This window comes from Malurus melanocephalus, unplaced genomic scaffold (genome assembly GCF_030028575.1).
Source record: "Malurus melanocephalus ecotype Western Australia unplaced genomic scaffold, MMel_1.1 scaffold_75, whole genome shotgun sequence".
In the NCBI taxonomy this organism is placed as follows: domain Eukaryota; kingdom Metazoa; phylum Chordata; class Aves; order Passeriformes; family Maluridae; genus Malurus; species Malurus melanocephalus.
Window position 1 is genome coordinate 2,220,960 of NW_026623307.1, and position 16,960 is coordinate 2,237,919.

Consider the following 16,960-nt stretch of genomic DNA (forward strand, 5'->3'; position numbering starts at 1 on the left):
CGGCCCGATCCCCCCGCGCCGCCGCCCCGCCGGACGCGCTCGCCCCGCTCCCGACACAGTCCGGCCGCCGCCCCTGCCTCGCCAGGCACCGCCGCCATCATGGTGAAGATCACCAAGGTAAGGGCGCCGGGGCGCAGCCGCTCAGCGCKCAGCGGGCGGACGCCGCCATGATGGGGCGGGCGGGTGCGGATGGCGGGGTACCGGGGGAGGAAGCCGGGCCSCTTTCCCGCTTCTGAGCGCTCGGGCCGCGCGGTGGCTCCAGGCCTGCTGTGCCTCGCCGTGAAGATGGCGGCGAGGGGAGGGGCCGCGGGCCCGGAGGCAGCTGTTTCAATCCCCCCCCGTCCCGCTCTGCTCCGTGCGGCGGCCGCTGGCGGGGTCGCGGGTGGGAGGGGAGAGGAGAGGACGCCGGGGTGCGGGAATGGGGGGTCGGTGTGTGTGAGGGGCGCGGGTGGGCACCGCGTGCGAGCGCGCGCGGGACGGGGGGGCGGGGCTACGTCACAGCGCGGCCACGTGGGGCGCGGGGACAGCGAGCACGTGGGAACCCGCGGTGATCCCGGTGCGGCCTCCGCGCCCCAGGGAAGGCCCCGCGCACCGGCGGGCGCGATCCCCGCAACCCGCGGCCGGCCCCTTGAGTGCCGCGGTGGCGGGAGAGCRGACACGTGGTGGGGACAATTGTCCGCCGGAACGAGTCGCTCGCGGGCGAGCCGGGTGTGCACGGAGCTAACCGTGCTGTTCGCGTTCTCTTTTAGACCCCGAAGAATCAAATCAAACAGAAAAAAATGGCTCCTCCCCCGAAAAAGTTCGAGGAGAGCGAGGAAGAAGAGTCCTCTGACGTAGATGAAAGCAGCGGAGAAGAGGTGATTGATCCAGAGATGGAGTTCGAAAGGATGCACGTGTTACAAATGTGTCATGAGGGTTGTGGGTAATACTGTAACAGGGCATTAATAAACAGTCGGTGTCTGTCACTTAACTGTGGCTAAAGAATAAAAGGGATTTCATAAGGCCAAAGCAACATAGGAAAACTAGTTCAGCTGCTAAGTCTGTACTTCCAGGSTTTTGGAAGTACTGCTGGAGTCCTAAAGCTGTCCTAAAACTGATAAGCAAGTGGGTAGTTAATTATCCTAGTAGTCAGCAGTATGAGATTTATCACATGCAGATAATGTGCAAGTATAAAAATTTCAAAGACACTGAATGCTGTTAGAGAYCACTGGTCTTCAGGACTAGGGAATTTGGAGATGCTTTGGTGTTCCATAAGTAGGTTCTTAAAAGCATAAAAAAGCTGAGTTTGAGCTTTATTAATTCATCAGGATGGGCGGTATATCCTTCTTTACTGTCAGAAGGATGCGCTTTAGATTGCAGATTCTGTGTGTTTGGTAGTGAAGTAATTGTAGCCTAAATGGCCAGCATGAATCTTACACTTTGTGTCTTTCAGATGATCCCTCAGAAGAAAAAAGTTGCTGTTACCCCAGCCAAGAAGGCTGCTACTCCTGCAAAAAAGGTTGCTACTCCAGCAAAAAAAGCAATTACACCTGCAAAGAAGGTTGTGGCTACTCCACAGCCCAAAAAGGCTGTTACTCCAGCRCCTAAAAAGGCTGCTGTCCTAGCCAAAGGGGCAAAAAATGGAAAGAATGCCAAAAAGGAGGAGAGTGAAGAAGATGATGATGACGATGACGAAGATGATTTTGATGAAGATGATGATGATGATGATGAAGAAGAAGATTCTGGTAAGCTACTTTTGAARTATGTATTTACTAAAGCTGGTTCAATCAAGTTTTTAAATGTGAGTACGTTTGAAGTTCTAGGCTTTTTATGATCTAATATTTGGGGTTAGGGAATTCGTGGATTAAAAAGGGATTATGAAGGAGAGGTGGGCACTGGGTGAAGTCTGGAGAACTTTGGTTGCTGCTGCATTATACATAGACTGTAAAACATCTCCTGGCTTCCTGATTGCTCTTTCCTGAACTTTTTTACAAAATTTTGGGAAGCTTGAWGTACTTTTTACTCATCCTTTAAACCTTAGTAATAAAGACTTCTTGTACTCTTGGTGCAGATGAGGAAGAAGAGCCACCAAAGCCTGTGAAGCCTGCAGCCAAAAAGCCTGCAGCAGTACCAGCCAAAAAGCCTGCAGTTGTGCCAGCAAAGCAGGAATCTGAGGAGGAGGATGAGGATGAAGATGACGATGATGATGATGAAGAAGAAGAGGATGGTATAAGATGTTTAATTATTAAACATTTACAGAGAGCTGGGGGTAACTTAGTGGGTAGTGGAAATGATGCAGTGTGTGTCCAGCTGGTTTTAGCTGGTTGCTGTTGTCCATACTGCTGAATGGGTGTTAATTTCTCTATTAATAAGATCTCTTACTATTGGTGAATTGGTGTTGGGGTTTTATTTTAATGCAGTAAAACTTCAGGTGGGAGAGGAAACTTTTGTAAAAACTATATGAAACTTTTTTCCTGAGAACTTGCAAACTCAGAGTTAAGTGTGAGAAACATTTTGCTCAATAGGATTTTGTTTTCTTAGTTTCAAAAGGGGCTTAATGTGGCACGGACTGAACACTGTGCTCATCTTGTTTCAGAGTCTGAAGATGAAGCCATGGACGTAGCCCCTGTTCCAGTGAAGAAAACCACTCCAGCCAAGGCTGCACCAGTGAAAGCCAAGGCAGCAGAATCTGAAGATGAGGATGATGATGAGGAGGACGATGATGAGGAGGATGATGAAGAGGAGGAGGATGAAGAGGATGCTGAGGAGGAAAGTGAAGATGAAAGTGAGTTTAAATGTTTTTGACACCGTTATTCTTTAATAAGAGGAAAGATGCCAGAGCAGAAATAYTGTCTGTCCTATAATGGTCTTCTGGGCTGAGGAACAGTTGCTGAGAGACAAAAAAAGGTTTTGTGTATGAGTGGTGTAAAGATTAATGCTCCTGTGTTGATTCAGTGTAGGAAAGGCTCTGTGTATTTCAGCGCTTTTTTTTTTTTTTTTTTACAGAACCTGTCAAGGAAGCACCTGGAAAGAGGAAGAAAGAAATGGCCAGTAAAAGTGCACCAGAGGCCAAGAAAAAGAAGACAGATGGTAAGTGGTGTGGAATCATCAAGAGTTGCTTGTTTGATRGACTGTGATTGGACTCTGTTGTGTGAGGCATGTAACTGATGATCCAGGATGTCAGGGGTGGGCTTTCCTAGCACAAATGATGATTATAAGGGACTTAATACTGAAGTATGATGTCACTTTTGAGCAAAAGCTGATGTGCTAAAGCTATCTGGAGTCTGGCTCCCAGTTAAAAAAGCTACCTTTAAAAACCCTCACTTTATTATTTTTTCATTTAAAGGGCCTGCATCAGCTTTCTCTGTGTTTGTTGGAAATTTGGTCTGCACCAAGGAGTATGATGAGCTGAAGACTGGCCTCAGAGAATTCTTTGGGAAGAAAAACATTGAAGTTTTAGATGTCAGAATTGGTGCTTCCAAGTGAGTTCATCAGAAGAATTTTGCTGCTTATTTTAATTAGCAATCATTTGTTTGGAGGGGTGCAAGCGTGCTGTTAATGGTTCCCCTCAAAATATTGGGGTGGTAGCTTGGTAGTGATGGAAGAGCCACAGTACAAATGAGGGTTAAACTTTGCTTGGGACTTGACAAGTGGAGACCCCTCTGGTGTTGGGTTTCTGTTCATGGTCTCTGCTGCTATAGATGGATCAGCTGAAATCTTAAGGATGCTGTTCTTTCAGGCGGTTTGGCTATGTGGACTTCTCATCTGCTGAGGATCTGGATAAAGCTCTCCAAATGAATGGAAAGAAGTTAATGGGTTTGGAAATCAAACTGGAAAAAGCAAAGAGCAAGGAAACTATGAAAGAAAACAAGAAAGGTATGGCCTGCAACTCYGAATACCTGTGCACATCAAATAAAAGTCACAGCGGGGGCTTGGAGCGGGCTTGGAGTGTTGCTGATGGCTGCTCCTCTACTCTCTTAATGGCAGATCTTCCTGCTTTGGGCTCTGTGTAATAGCTTCTAAAATGCTGACATACATATATGCAAGTTCAGACTGGAATATCTACTAATGTGATTCCAAGAAAGAGTGCATATTGGGAGGGCTGAGGAAGAAATGTGTTTCTTTCTGAAACTTTAGCATCTATGTTCTGAACTTGATGCCMTTATGAGAAGTACTGAACTGGCAGTGTAGATGAGGAGGGGTTTTTAGCTGGTAACCTGAAAGTAACTCTTCTGTCTTTGCAGAGAGAGATGCCAGAACGCTGTTTTTGAAGAACCTGCCCTACCGCTCAACAGAGGATGAAATCAGGGAGGTGTTTGAGAATGCAGTGGAAGTCCGGATAGTGATGAACAAGGATGGCAACAGCAAAGGGTGTGTAGCTGAGAGGGCTGTTATGTGTTTGCTGTTCCTTTAACTSTTGGCATATTCTGATAAGCTTACATGTCCTTTGGCTGCCTTAAGGAACCTGCTGCGTTAGTTGTACTACTTTTTGCAGCATTTTTCTTTTACATCTTCCCCCCACCCCGTTCATGAACTTTGTCATTCCTGGAAAGAGGCATTTGCTTACRTTCTTCCTCTGTGCTGTAGGATGGCCTATGTTGAATTTAAAACAGAAGCTGAGGCAAACAAAGCTCTGGAGGAGAAGCAGGGCACAGAGATTGAGGGTCGTGCCTTGGTCATTGACTTCACTGGTGAGAAGAGCCAGCAAGAACATCAAAAAGGTATTTCATGTCTCTACTGTGTGTTTCAGACAAGAGGGGGCAGCTAGTCTAGATGACCAAAACAGGGTTGGATTTGGCTTTTTTGCCTCACCTTGAGGTGAGGAAAGGGCAACAAGTACTCTTACCCTTAGGCAGAGTCTGGTAACTAGAGGAACAGAGCTCTGCTCCTCCAAACTTGCACTCAACAGCACTGACTTTTTGCCACAGGAGGAGAGTCAAAGACCCTCATTGTCAACAATCTCTCATACGCTGCTACAGAAGAGACTCTCCAAGAAGTGTTTAAGAAAGCTTCTTCCGTCAAGGTGCCACAGAACAACCAGGGCAGGCCTAAAGGGTACGTTGTGCCTTTTTCTGATCCCAGGCTGGCATTGGGAATCACTTGCCTCCAGGTATCCCTTGTTGTCACAGACTGACTGAAATCTTCCTCTCCACACAGGTATGCATTCGTAGATTTTGCCACAGCTGAGGATGCCAGAGAGGCATTGAATTCCTTTAACAACACAGAGATTGAAGGCAGAACAGTTAGACTGGAATTCAGTACACCAGCATGGCAGAAAGGGACCATGAATGCACGAGGAGGAGGAGGAGGAGGATTCGGTCGTAAGTGTTTCATGTTTGATCTCCAGCTGTGGCAGATGGGCACCATTCAGGCAAACCTGGGGCTGCTTTAAAAAAAATGCCARCGGAATGAAAGACTTGCATTGTAAGCAAGTGTGCTGGATATGATGACTGATTATCTGAAATGCTGATGAAACTRTTGTCAAATTCCTCTAGATAGTCAAGTGCTGATCCAGCAGTGTCTGTACAGTTAGTATCACTGTTTAAAAGATGAAAGCGTCTATTTTGAAAAAGGAGAGTGGGGCAAACTTGATTTGGTTGTGTGAGGTTGGCTGATGGAAATCCTTTGATGTCAGGCTCTCACTGCAGTCTTGAAAATGTTTTCATGAGCTAAGTGACTGAGCTGTACAAAATGACCCCTTTATCCCTGAGAGCTGTTGTGGGATCCAGTAATACAAGATGGATGTGATATTATGAAGCTGAAGATTGTCCTGCTGAATGAATGACTTTTGAATGTACTCCCTTCTCACAGAGCAAAGCAAAACATTGTTTGTCAGAGGCCTGTCTGAGGACACCACGGAGGAGACGTTACGAGAATCRTTTGAAGGATCTATAAGTGCAAGAATAGTCACAGACAGAGACACTGGATCATCTAAAGGGTRGGTTAAACATCACCTGGGATGGATTCAGCTGCTATAGCACACCTCACTACAGCTGATCTCTGCAGGGTGGTTTCTTATGCTCATGTGGGAAACTGGTAACTGGGGTGGGAGCAGAGAACACAGCTTTGGGTTCCACTGGTGGAAGGCAGCACGYGCTTCTCACCTCTTCTCAATGAGCTCCTCCCTGCCAACAAGTCCGTGGCAGCTGATGGATTCGCACGAGAAGGAAATTAACTGTTCAGTACTGGCAAACTCACAGTGGAGCTCCATCGATTGTGATTAGCCACTGCTGTCCTACAAGTGACATGTCCTRTGYRAGGCAGAAGTGCTTGATGTTTGAGYCTGAAGRATTTSTGTCTGGAACCTGAAGGTGGTGCTGCAGCTCGYRGACTKACTCATTYTTCTAAYCCRTTCCCTAGGTTTGGGTTTGTAGACTTCAGCTCTGCAGAAGATGCCAAAGCAGCTAAAGAAGCCATGGAAGATGGAGAGATAGATGGAAACAAAGTGATCCTCGATTTTGCCAAGCCAAAGGGTGACTTTCAGCGTGGCGGTGGATTTGGTGGTCGTGGTGGCAGAGGAGGTGGCCGAGGAGGAAGAGGTGGATTTGGCGGCAGAGGTGGTGGCCGAGGTGGATTTGGAGGTAAGAGAAAGCAAATGCTACTATTCCAAGGGGGTGTGCTCAGAAATKAACCCAAAGCCATTAGGGTTATGGTGCAGGGCTTCCACAGAGCATAGGATGTGAGTTTATTTTCTATCCTGTGCCAGGATGGGTTTGGAAGGGTAGTGGTATATACCACTGCAATATATTTGTATGTGTGTGTAAATATATGCATATATGGTATATATCATAAATACTATACCGGTGACTCTGACTTTTGCAATAATTTTCTTTCTAGGTAGAGGAGGTGGCTTCCGAGGAGGCAGAGGAGGAGGTGGAGATCACAAGCCACAAGGGAAGAAGATCAAGTTTGAATAAACTTCCCCTTTTCCTTTCCCTTCTCCTGCTCTCCGAGACTATCTGAAAGGACTCCGGGGGTTTTTATTCTCCTTTGATCTTGGCGGAGCCTTCGGAGGACATTCCAAGAAGCGAAGCAGTACTGTGAGCCACTTGGAAGATACAACTTTCATTTCAAGGAAGAGAGGGCAAGCCATTTTGACTGCTTGCCTGTTCAAATGAACTTTTTAAAACAAAGAGTGATAGATGTGGGAATTTACCCCTTGTCTGTGAGTTGTCTTGAATTTATAATGTTTTACCCATGTACAATTTTTTTTTTTTCCTATAAACTTCTGTAGCATTTTTGCTGTAAAAATGCAGAATGTTTTATCATTTGTGCTTCAGCACCCTGTCTTGGACAGATTAAAGGACCTAAACTGGTTCGTGTTACTTCTGTGCCACTAAATGAAGCCAGGCTGTGAGAAACAGGCTGTCTGTATCCTTCCCTCTCTTGGGTGAAGGTCATTGGTGTCACAGCAGCAGCTTCTGTTCTGCTTTTCCCTAGCCTGTCTCCTCTCTTAGCAGTGTATGTATGCTGGGTTAGCRGGAAGGAGGGGAGAAGAATATGATGGTCAAGGTAAGCTCTGTAACCACAACCTTTTTTTTTCTAAACTGAGGATGCTGTGATGGTGCTTGGTAGCCAATTGCTTTTCTACTTAATTTTTAAACAAAGTAAATCAGATCTTGTACTAAGGCACTGCAGTTCAGTTGCTCTATTCTACATGCATTTTCTCTTGTGCTTCATTCCAAATTGTCTACTCTTGATGTGCCTAAGTGTGAAATGCACAAATGGGGTTGGGSTAAGTGGCTGCTTGCATGTAACCAGACCCAGAACTGTTTCTGTTCCTCRTGGGGAGTCAGGCACCAGTCTGGGGATGAAGGGACTCAGTCCTGGCCTTCCTGTTGCAGTGATCACAGGCTGGTTTTTCTAGCCAGGCAGAGGCTGCTGTCSTGCACTGGCAGCTGTTGGGGTATGTGGTTTTCCCAAACATGGGCACAGAAAGCAGGTCTGTGTAGCTGAGCCTTCCTGGGCACAGGAACATGTGTCTGCCCTGCTGAAAGGTCCTGGCCTGGCCTGGCCTTTGCCATTCCAGTCTGTGCCAGTGCCCTCCGTCTGCGGTCACGGACTGTTCCACCCTCCTGGCACGCTCGGCCAGTGCTGGGACCTTCCCTGCCCTTGCAGCCTCTTCACGGYTTCCCAACATCCTGCCCATCGCCAAAGGTGAGTCCCTGTGGCTAAAACTAAACCAGTGATGGTTTGGGTCTCTGGCTGGAGGGCTGTGCCGTGTGTCACCTCCCTCTGCCCTTTGCCATCGGCCATTTTGGAGCCGCGGCCCGGCGGCAAATGGAGGGGCGGGCTCGGCCGCCAGGGGGCAGCACCCGCCCGCGCCGCGCGCTTCCCGCCGTGCCCGAGCCGGGGATYCGTGAGGGGACCGTGCCGGGAGAGGGAGCGCTCGGGCCTGAGCCCTCATCCACTGCAGCGCCCGGCGATCCTGTGTCAGCGTCTGCTCACACTCCATGCCCCGCAGCAGAGGATAACAGTGGCAGGTAGGAGCGCAGGGTCACACTGGAGCGGGAATGGACAGGAGTGGCCGTGAGTGCATCCACTCAGCATTTGCGTTTTGTGCACGCGTGTGAAATTCTTGGTGCCCTGGAGAAACCAGCCCCAGTGGCAAATGGCCCAGCCTGCTACATACAGTATGTCCTGGTCCACTTTGCTAACCTTTCTGATTCCCAGAACCAGGAATGACCGAGTACCAGCCCTGGAAACAGCCCCTGGTGCCCGAACACAAAGGTGAGACCCACGGGCTCATTTGTGGCTTTCCTACTCTTCACCCCAGCCAGGTTCAAACCTGATGGCCATGGGTTGCACCTGTTGGTGGTGCTTTGGCTGGGAAAATGAGCAAATTCCTACYGAAGGGACGGTGACAAGGACAGGAGGCCATCTTGAGCAGGAAGGTGTTTTAAGAAAACCAGTGAGTTTCCAAGCCTGCTGAAGTGGCAGGTCGAGATGAGAAGCTCCTCATTGCAGGGCACCAGGAAGACCTTTAGTTTGAAATAGAAGTGGAGGAGTAACTGAGAGAAAATACTCACTAGCTTTGTTATCCTGCCAGGCTCCACAAGGAAGCTGTGCCAAACTGGAACAGGGCAGCTACAGTCCCCAGATGCCCACTCCARAGAGTAGTTTTGTCACTGTAGCCCATTGCCAGGTTTTGTTCCTAGCAGACACTAGTAATGACACAAGGTGAAGGCTTGTCGGATTTTTTTTCTTCTTGTTTTAACCTTTATTTAGAAACTAGAATATTCACCAAAATCTACAAGGTTTCTCTGTACAGGTCCCACCAGGTGAAGAACAACACTGAGAGATGTCTGCACACAGCCCTGGCTCACCGTATACATTGCTACGGAGAGCAAGAGCTGACCCTGCATCCAGGATAAATGTACAGCCTGAAGTGCTGTACCTGACATAAATTATGGAGGTGTCGATTTGGAAAGTGTTTCTCAACTCCTGTTGGAAGGAGGGAAGGGAAAAGGAAAGAGTTGTGTGCTGCCTGAGCCCAGCAGGTACCAAAAATACCCTCAGGGCTCTGCCCTGTTGCTCCAGGGGCATGGTGCATTGTACATCCARTTTCACAGTATTGCCACCAGCTGAGCCCTGAGCAGCACTGGCTCTTTCTCTTCAAATCTGCATCTCATCTGAGCAGGGCCATTTCGAGAGTGGTGTGGCTTGGCGCGTGGGTGCCCTTTTTGACTTGGTTTATGCCCTTTTAACATTTTTCTAACCTGGGGAACATARTTGAAGTAAATTAAACAGGCCCACTTCCAAAACACATTAAGAAATAAAGGAAAAAAAAAAGGCACTGCACAGGGGGACCTTTGAGGTAGTCAAAATTTTTTCCTTTCAATGTCTGGCACCAGAGAGGGAGAGGGAGTAAGTACAATCTGTGCCCGTTCTTTGCTGTACATGGTCAGGGCTGTGGCTGGGAGTGTCCACCCCGTGTAGGGACACGTGGGCATGCCAGCCCTACACATGGGAACATCTGTGTGTGCAGAGCCTATGCCTGGGAGCACGTGTGTGAACATATGTGGCTTTGCACATTCCTGTGGCTTTGCTTATGGCTGCAGTCGGTGGCTGGAGAGCATCYCTGCCCCTTGTGTGGCCACGTCTCTCTGTTGGGGGGGTTTCCATCACAGCAGCCAGCTCAGGGCTTCCCTCAGAGCTTGTGGCCCTTTCAGCTGAAAGAAAAAAGGCCGTGTCTCATGACACCACTTCTTGTCAYGCTCCTGCACCTCAGCCTGTAGAATAAATAACTGCAACAACCCTGAGAGGAGCAGATATGTGAAACACCAGCTTTCCTTCACTTTGTCCCCCTGGACCCTACTACTTATGCTGGAGCAGGACTAATGTCTCCAACCTACCCTGGAGCATCACAGTTGCTGACAAACCATGGCTGAGCCTGAAGCWGCCACACACAGGGGGGTCTTTGGGGCTGTAGTCCCCTGCAGGGCAAACCCACGAGGGTGGCTGTGCAGCAAGGAGAGAGTGTCCCCACAGCACTCCTGGGATGCCCAGGAAGTAGGGTCCCAGAAGTGACAGATCCCTGGGGCACTCCAAGGGGGTCCACCAGTTTTCTCCACGCTTCCTTGGCTGCAGGCAAGGGCAGCTGGCCTAGAATCTTTCCTGCCAGGAGGAACAAATCCCTGAGGAATTTCAGCTGGGTGCATTCCTCTGAGGACACGTGCAGTAAGGCTGCAGAGGAGCTGGGGAGCCAAGCACAGCCCAGGCTGGTGCTGGGAGCCACTGTTGCCTGGAACCCTTCTGACACGGGCAAGGACCCCAGGTCAAAACCCTAATGGGGACTTGGGGCTGCTGAGGGCCAGCCTCAGAGAAGAGCCCCTTTCCCCAGCTGTGTATGGGGAYACACAGGACTTTGGTGGGGGTGAACCCAATGCCTTTAGGGTCRATGTTACCAAAACCTCGCAGGGAGGAGAAATTTGAGATAACAAATAAAATCCTATGATTTTTTAGTTGGGAGGGGCCAATGCACTTGTAATTGGCACAACTCCCTTTGAGCAGCCTCCCTGAATAGCCAGACCCTGAACATATCCAAAAAATGCCAGTGCCACATCCCTTCCTGCCTCTCTCCACCTCTCTAYTCATGCTGCTGTGGAGGAGGTACCTAAAGCAGAGCACAAATCTCTTTGCCTTCTCTCTCTCTCTCCATTTTGTGCTAGACTTGTCATGTTTTGTTGGGATTTATCTCTTCTTTTTCAACAACCCCCAACCCAGCTGGAGATAAATGAACCACAATACAGTACAGGAACAAACACTATCGCAAACCCTGCCCGCGAGTGCAGCGTCTCTGCCCTCCTCGCCCCGGAGGGCAATGCCCCTGAAGGATTCATGTGCTACCAGCAGAGGCTCACCCACCCCAGAGCAGGGATCAGTTGTCCCAGCTCCTGCAGTCCCAGCTCTCCAGAGAGACTGAGCTAAAGGACATTGAGTTTTCTTGAGCATGTTAAGTTACTGTGGACCAAGTCCCACATTTGGAGCAACTCTGGAGGCAGCAGTTTATGAACCACCAACATACTCCGGTAAAAACATGGCTCCTTGTTCATCTTGCTGTTCTTGTTCTTCACAATGCCAAAAGTTTTGAAGCCCTCGTGCCCAACAGGTGATACTTTAAGGACCTCCAGGCACATCCCTAGGAACACGTCGTCAATGGGGTACAGCTCCAGTGTCTCCGAGGCCTTGTGCAGCYTCTTGGCCAGGGCTCCATCCATAATGAAGCCCCCACCCCCTGCATAGGGKGGGTAGATGTTTTTGTTGTAGAGGGCACTGGGAATGTAGTACTTGTTCTCCTTCTTACGGATYGGCCTGGCCTTGTAGAGGACATCCCCCACGAAGAGGTCCTCTCCCTCCTTCTTGTCCTCCAGGAACTCCAGGATGTTGCTGGGACTCACAAACACATCGTCGTCACCTTTGAAGATGAATTGGACATTGTCACAGTAGATGTCAAGCCACTTCAGGAAATGGACCTCTTTGAGGGTGAGGTTGAAGAAGCTGTCCAGGAAATCCCATTGCAAGATGTCCCCATAGATGTGGTTCTCATAATCCAGCAGTTTCTGGTAGTTGGCTCTCTCCTCCTCCTTGGAGGCTGTGCCCAGCAAGAACAGCGTCCTGATCCTCTTGCCCTCCACCTCCTTCTCCTGTCCCCAGGTYCTCCGGATGGCCTCACGGCGGTCGTGCTGTGTGATGATGGACTTGACCACGATGAGCAGGTAGACATCCCCGCTGCACTTTTCYGGGTGGTTGATCAGCATGGGGAAGTAGCGGCAGTGCCGATARAGCAGGAACTGCTGGAAGTTGGGCTCCAGCCCTTTGAACCAGTCCACCTTGCTGAAGTTCTGGTTGGCTGAGCAGTTGGTAGTGGTGACATCCCAGGATCTTGTTTGCTTTGCCGTCACACTCTCCTCCTTCACAGGAGCTTTCATGGGAGCTTTCTCTTTCTTGGTCTTCCAGAAAGTGCTGCTGATGGAGAAGGTGTTGTCTCTCTTCTCTGATTTCAAGGGCTCTGAAGGGGGCAGTTCTTTYTGCTGCTGGCCCTGCATGAACTGGTTGGGGGCCATTCCACGCTGCAGCACAGTCACTGTAATGACCAGCAAGAAGGAGAGACAAACTGTTTTGTAGATGGTCTTCTTCCTAAAGTAAAGAGACAGGGTGTTAAGGAGAAGAAACTACAGGCKGCAAGAGGCTTTTCTGCAAAAGCACCTCCTTGAGAGATCATGGGATGTTCATAATGTGTGTCCCATCACCTTTAGMTGAGCAGAAGCCTCATGGGAAGAGCCACAAGACACCTCCATGCATGCTCTTCCCAGCTACATCCTGCTTGTGGGGTGGCTCTGGGGCCACACTTCAGAGATTAGGMACAAGGCATGTGGCAGTGGCTGCAGTGTTATCTGGTAACCTCAGCACTCAGATCATGGAAGGGTTCACAGGGAAGATGMAAATGGACTGAGAGAGAGAGATGAAGTCAGGGTGAGATTTTCAGCAAAGCAGCTATTTCAGAGGAAAGTCCTAAGGGAAAAGCTGTTTCAGCCATCTGAAAATTGCCATTTAGGACAAGAGCAAGAGGGAATTATCTTTTCCACAGAAGCCTTAACTCCAAGACAGACATACTGTCCATGGCCTAGGCTGGCATCACAGGTTACACAGCATGAGAAACCAGAGCTGGGAAGACCACATAAGTCAACATGAAAACAGCATGCTGTTTAATTTCAAAATGGTACATCAGGACAAAAAACCCCCAAAAAACATTTGAGTCAAATGTCAAGGTTCAGTGGGAAAAAGATATCCCTAAACCTACAACCACCTTGGGAACCAGTATTTCTGGGGGCACTCGTGAGACTTTTGGGGTCCAGCTTTTGGGTCCCATTGCTTCCTTTGTGGTGATAAGGAGCAGCAGATGCAGGGCAGGTTGGGTGGGCAGATTTTCCCAGCCTGTGACAGACCAGGTGTCTGCATGTCCAGGGTGTGCAGGGGATGAGTAGATGAAACCCAGTCCTTCCCAGGGTCATCCTGCTGCAGACCTGTAACCCTGGGAAGCTGCTGGCGCATGGGACAAACCGTGGGTGGAGTTCACTGGGGGCTTGAGCAGGATCCTCCTGAGGTCATTCCGACTGTGGGAATGCTGCACTCGGCAATCACTGATGCACAGTTCCCCCCACCCTTTTTCACACAGCTAAAGGTKGTTTTCTCATCCAACTGCCACAGAGGAGGGGAATTGCCCAGTGTTGCTTGGCTCCTCTCCACAGCTTGCACATTTGCACCAAAGCCCTCCTGCCTCASTCCTGCTTTTTCCAGTTGCCTTGGGCCGTCTCCCTGTGCAAATGAGCACTGGGCATGGGAGGATGGTAGCTGAACTCCTTGTGTCCACTCCCAACAGTYTCCTGAAAGCTGCCCCATCTTTGGCTGTTCTGACAAGAGGTGCTTGGCAGCCCCTGGACCCCTTTCTCCTGCACTGAGTGAAAGGGATGGTTGGGGACCTGAAGGAGACAGATGTGGCATTGGTCTTAGGACTCCCCTGTGCCTGTCCTCTTAATATCAGAAGCACATCCCAGCCTGGGTGACACACAGCCTCAGCCCCTGACTSCGGTCTAGCAGAGAGATAGCACCTCCAATTCAGGATAGTCCAGAGGTGATGGGGGCTCAAATCTGAACCATTTAACCCAAGTATTTTCCAGACAGACAAAAAAGCCATTAAATTCTCCTGGTCCTGGGGGGCTGGATTGTGATCAGCACCACTGAGAAGCTKCTGGGGTTTTGGGCCTCAGGATACAGCAAAGCACCTGCTTGGTGGGACAGCCCATAGCTCCTYAGACTTCCCAGGGCAGGGGGCAACATTATTCTTGGGGCTTCCACTCATCCTGAAATGCAGGAACCCCAGATAGGAACCAGGAGCTTTCAGGAGTTCCTGTCTCTGGCTTCGCCCTGAAGCACAAAGAACTTTTGAGCCCGATGTTGTCGTGGGAAAACTGTGATCACTAGTGTGGACTGTGGGAGCGAGCGTGGAAATAAGTAATTACGGGTAAATGGATAGATATTCCCCATCCGGTTTTATATGTGGCCACTCATCTGAGACTGATGAGGGAGCAGTACTGATTAGATCTCACCATTCCCTTAACCCTCTCCAGCCCTGCCTGCACAGGTTTGAGCTTATTCTTAGAAACACTTCAGTTCCAACACAACTTTACAACACAATTACACAGCTAAGCAATGTTTGAAACCTCTCATCTATAGCTGGCACTGCCACAGAAATAACCCCTGTCACCCCTGAATAGTAATTCCATTGCATCAATCCCATCCCATCATATCCTGTCCCACCACATTCTTACACTCCCCACCACCCAAGGACAAAAAGCAATAAAATACCTTGCTTGAAGGACAGACAAATGTTCTCAGAAGCCAAAGGGCAGGGAATTACTGATATAATTTTTTAAAATTTGCATAGGTAGGGCTGTCACCGGCACAGATGGGTCCCAGCCTTGGCAGATTCTGTCTAACAGAGAGGATCCGCATGGGTGCACTGTTACCGTCCTTGGTTCCRGACAGAACTGGCCAGGGGCTGAGGGGGCAACTGCAGCTTTTCATAGGAGGTGTAGAGTTGGGTGGCCTGGGTATGTTTRTAGGTGAGGCATTGCACAACAAGAAAGTTATTCTTCCTTCAGTGGACCATGTTTTCCAGCTCTCATCAGTGCAATTCCTGCTTTGCTACAAGAACTTCTTTGGGATTTTTCCTACTGGTCTGGCTGCAAACCATGGGGCATCACCAAGTCCAGCAGGAACCAGGAACTCCACAGCTACCTCTGCCCTCCAGAAATCCTGTTCCTGCACTGCCAGGAAAGCAACAGAGACTGAGAGGACCCTGAGCYACAACTGCAGGTGATTCCCACATCAAGCCAAGGATTTGGGGGGGGGGGGCAAAAAAAGCAACAGTTGTTTGTGCATTTTTTTCTGATCTTAAGTTTTTCTGCTCTGTGGGAGTTGACCAGGAGCTCGGAAGTACTTCAGGTAGAGGGGGAGAAAGAGGATCCTGCTTTCTGGGGATGCCAAGAACAATTGCAATGACAAGAGAGGTGGTTTGGCTTTGTTGCCCCAGCCAGTCCCCAGTAGTGACATCAGGAGTTGCGGAGTCCAAGGACGGCAGCCATCCGGGGGGCTCCCATCGGTGCCAGCCACAACTGACTGCCCCAACTGCTAGTGTTGGTGCCATTAAGAGACCTTTGAAAGGGTCTTAACCTGCTCCTCCTCTTCCCTTTCATCCACCAAGGAAACTTCAAAAGGCTCTCTGTGAGGTGGCTGCTGCCACCAGGCAGTTAAGCRTAAACCCCAAATTAGAGGTGGGCATTTTCCTTTTCAGGGGTTGATGCTGGAGGGCAGATGAGGCCCCGGATTCGCGTGAAAACCTCTTTGATCCACCAGTGCTATCTATTTATGTGACTGGGTTTTTTTCAAGCTCCTCAATTAAACCCAGTCACTGGAGGCACGGCCAGTATAGAGTCCTGCCTGTCGGCAGTGCCAAGGATTCAGAAAGGGAATCTTATGAAGAGGCAGATGCTAGGCAGAAAGCACCCAAATGTCCTCAGCAATAGTCTGTGCAATAACTGGGTGCAAGCGCCGAGTGGGGCCGCAGCTCACGATGGCGGTGCCTGGAGATGCGTCCCCTCTTTATAAAAGCTGTCTGATTTAAATACAAGTCCGTAGAAACACAGATCTGGGGAAGAGGAAAGAGCCGAAATACCGAGTGTTACCCTGCCGAGGGCATCTGCCACCAGGCTGGCGCTGCCGTGGGACAGGGACCCCATCGGGCAGGGCTGGAGGCCCTGCTGTCCCCGGCCCCACCACACAAACCAGCCCTTTGCAGGGAAAAGCTGGGAAAGGCAACCCCAGGGATGGGGGCCACCAACCGGCCGCCCCTGCCCGTCTCCCCCATCCTGCCTCCCCACCGGGCCGGAGCTCCGGTGCCCCGGGATGGAGAGAAATTTGCGTTGGGGGCGGATTCTCAGAGAGCCTTCCCCGGGGTACCGCGGCCAGGGAGACCCCGCCTGGGAGCCCCGCAGAGCCGGGGCGGCGCAAGCGTCGTTCCTGGGATGGGGACAGACGGACGGGACAAATGATAAACCCTGTCCTTAGTAGCTTCCCCATGCCTGTCCTCCCCACCAAAGCTACCCTTTCCCAGCCAGCCATCCCCGAGGCGACTATCGAGAGGGATCCAGTGGGGAGGGGACCTCGCAGTCCCCCGGCTCCGGGCAGGACGCAGCGCCGAGACGGCGGTGCCGGGCAGCGGGAGCGGAGGACACGGGACGGCGGAGCAGGGGACACCGGGACTCCGTCGGTGCGGGAGCGGGGCAGGAGCGGGGCTCGGAATCCGCGCTCCCCGGAGATCACTCACCACTGGAACATGCTGGGAGTGGGACGGGGCGGCCGCTCCGCTGCTGGCCGGGCTGCCCGCGGTCCGGGCGCTTCTCTCTGCCCTCTTCCTCCT

General features: G+C 50.4%; 2 protein-coding genes and 2 non-coding genes across 4 annotated transcripts; 3 read left to right on the forward strand and 1 right to left on the reverse strand.

Moving 5' to 3' along the window:
- The first annotated feature begins 6 nt into the window (after window positions 1–6).
- NCL (nucleolin) lies at window positions 7–7,304 on the forward strand. The gene is made up of 15 exons (XM_057367174.1): window positions 7–117; window positions 750–857; window positions 1,433–1,724; window positions 2,051–2,206; window positions 2,576–2,764; window positions 2,986–3,069; window positions 3,326–3,461; window positions 3,719–3,855; window positions 4,224–4,350; window positions 4,567–4,700; window positions 4,908–5,034; window positions 5,137–5,300; window positions 5,791–5,917; window positions 6,340–6,560; window positions 6,817–7,304. The coding sequence occupies exons 1-15, from the start codon at window positions 100–102 to the stop codon at window positions 6,894–6,896; spliced, it is 2,100 nt and encodes a 699-aa protein (XP_057223157.1). The 5' UTR covers window positions 7–99; the 3' UTR covers window positions 6,897–7,304.
- LOC130574175 (small nucleolar RNA SNORD82) lies at window positions 3,178–3,247 on the forward strand. The gene has a single exon (XR_008965392.1). It is a non-coding gene; the product is annotated as a small nucleolar RNA SNORD82 (small nucleolar RNA).
- LOC130574176 (small nucleolar RNA SNORD20) lies at window positions 5,418–5,494 on the forward strand. The gene has a single exon (XR_008965393.1). It is a non-coding gene; the product is annotated as a small nucleolar RNA SNORD20 (small nucleolar RNA).
- Window positions 7,305–9,192: 1,888 nt separating the features above from the next.
- Window positions 9,193–16,954, reverse strand: B3GNT7 (UDP-GlcNAc:betaGal beta-1,3-N-acetylglucosaminyltransferase 7). The gene is made up of 2 exons (XM_057367176.1): window positions 16,868–16,954; window positions 9,193–12,618 (listed from the first exon to the last, which is right to left on the reverse strand). Exons 1-2 carry the CDS (start codon window positions 16,876–16,878, stop codon window positions 11,406–11,408), a joined length of 1,224 nt encoding a protein of 407 aa, XP_057223159.1. The 5' UTR covers window positions 16,879–16,954; the 3' UTR covers window positions 9,193–11,405.
- Window positions 16,955–16,960: the final 6 nt, after the last annotated feature.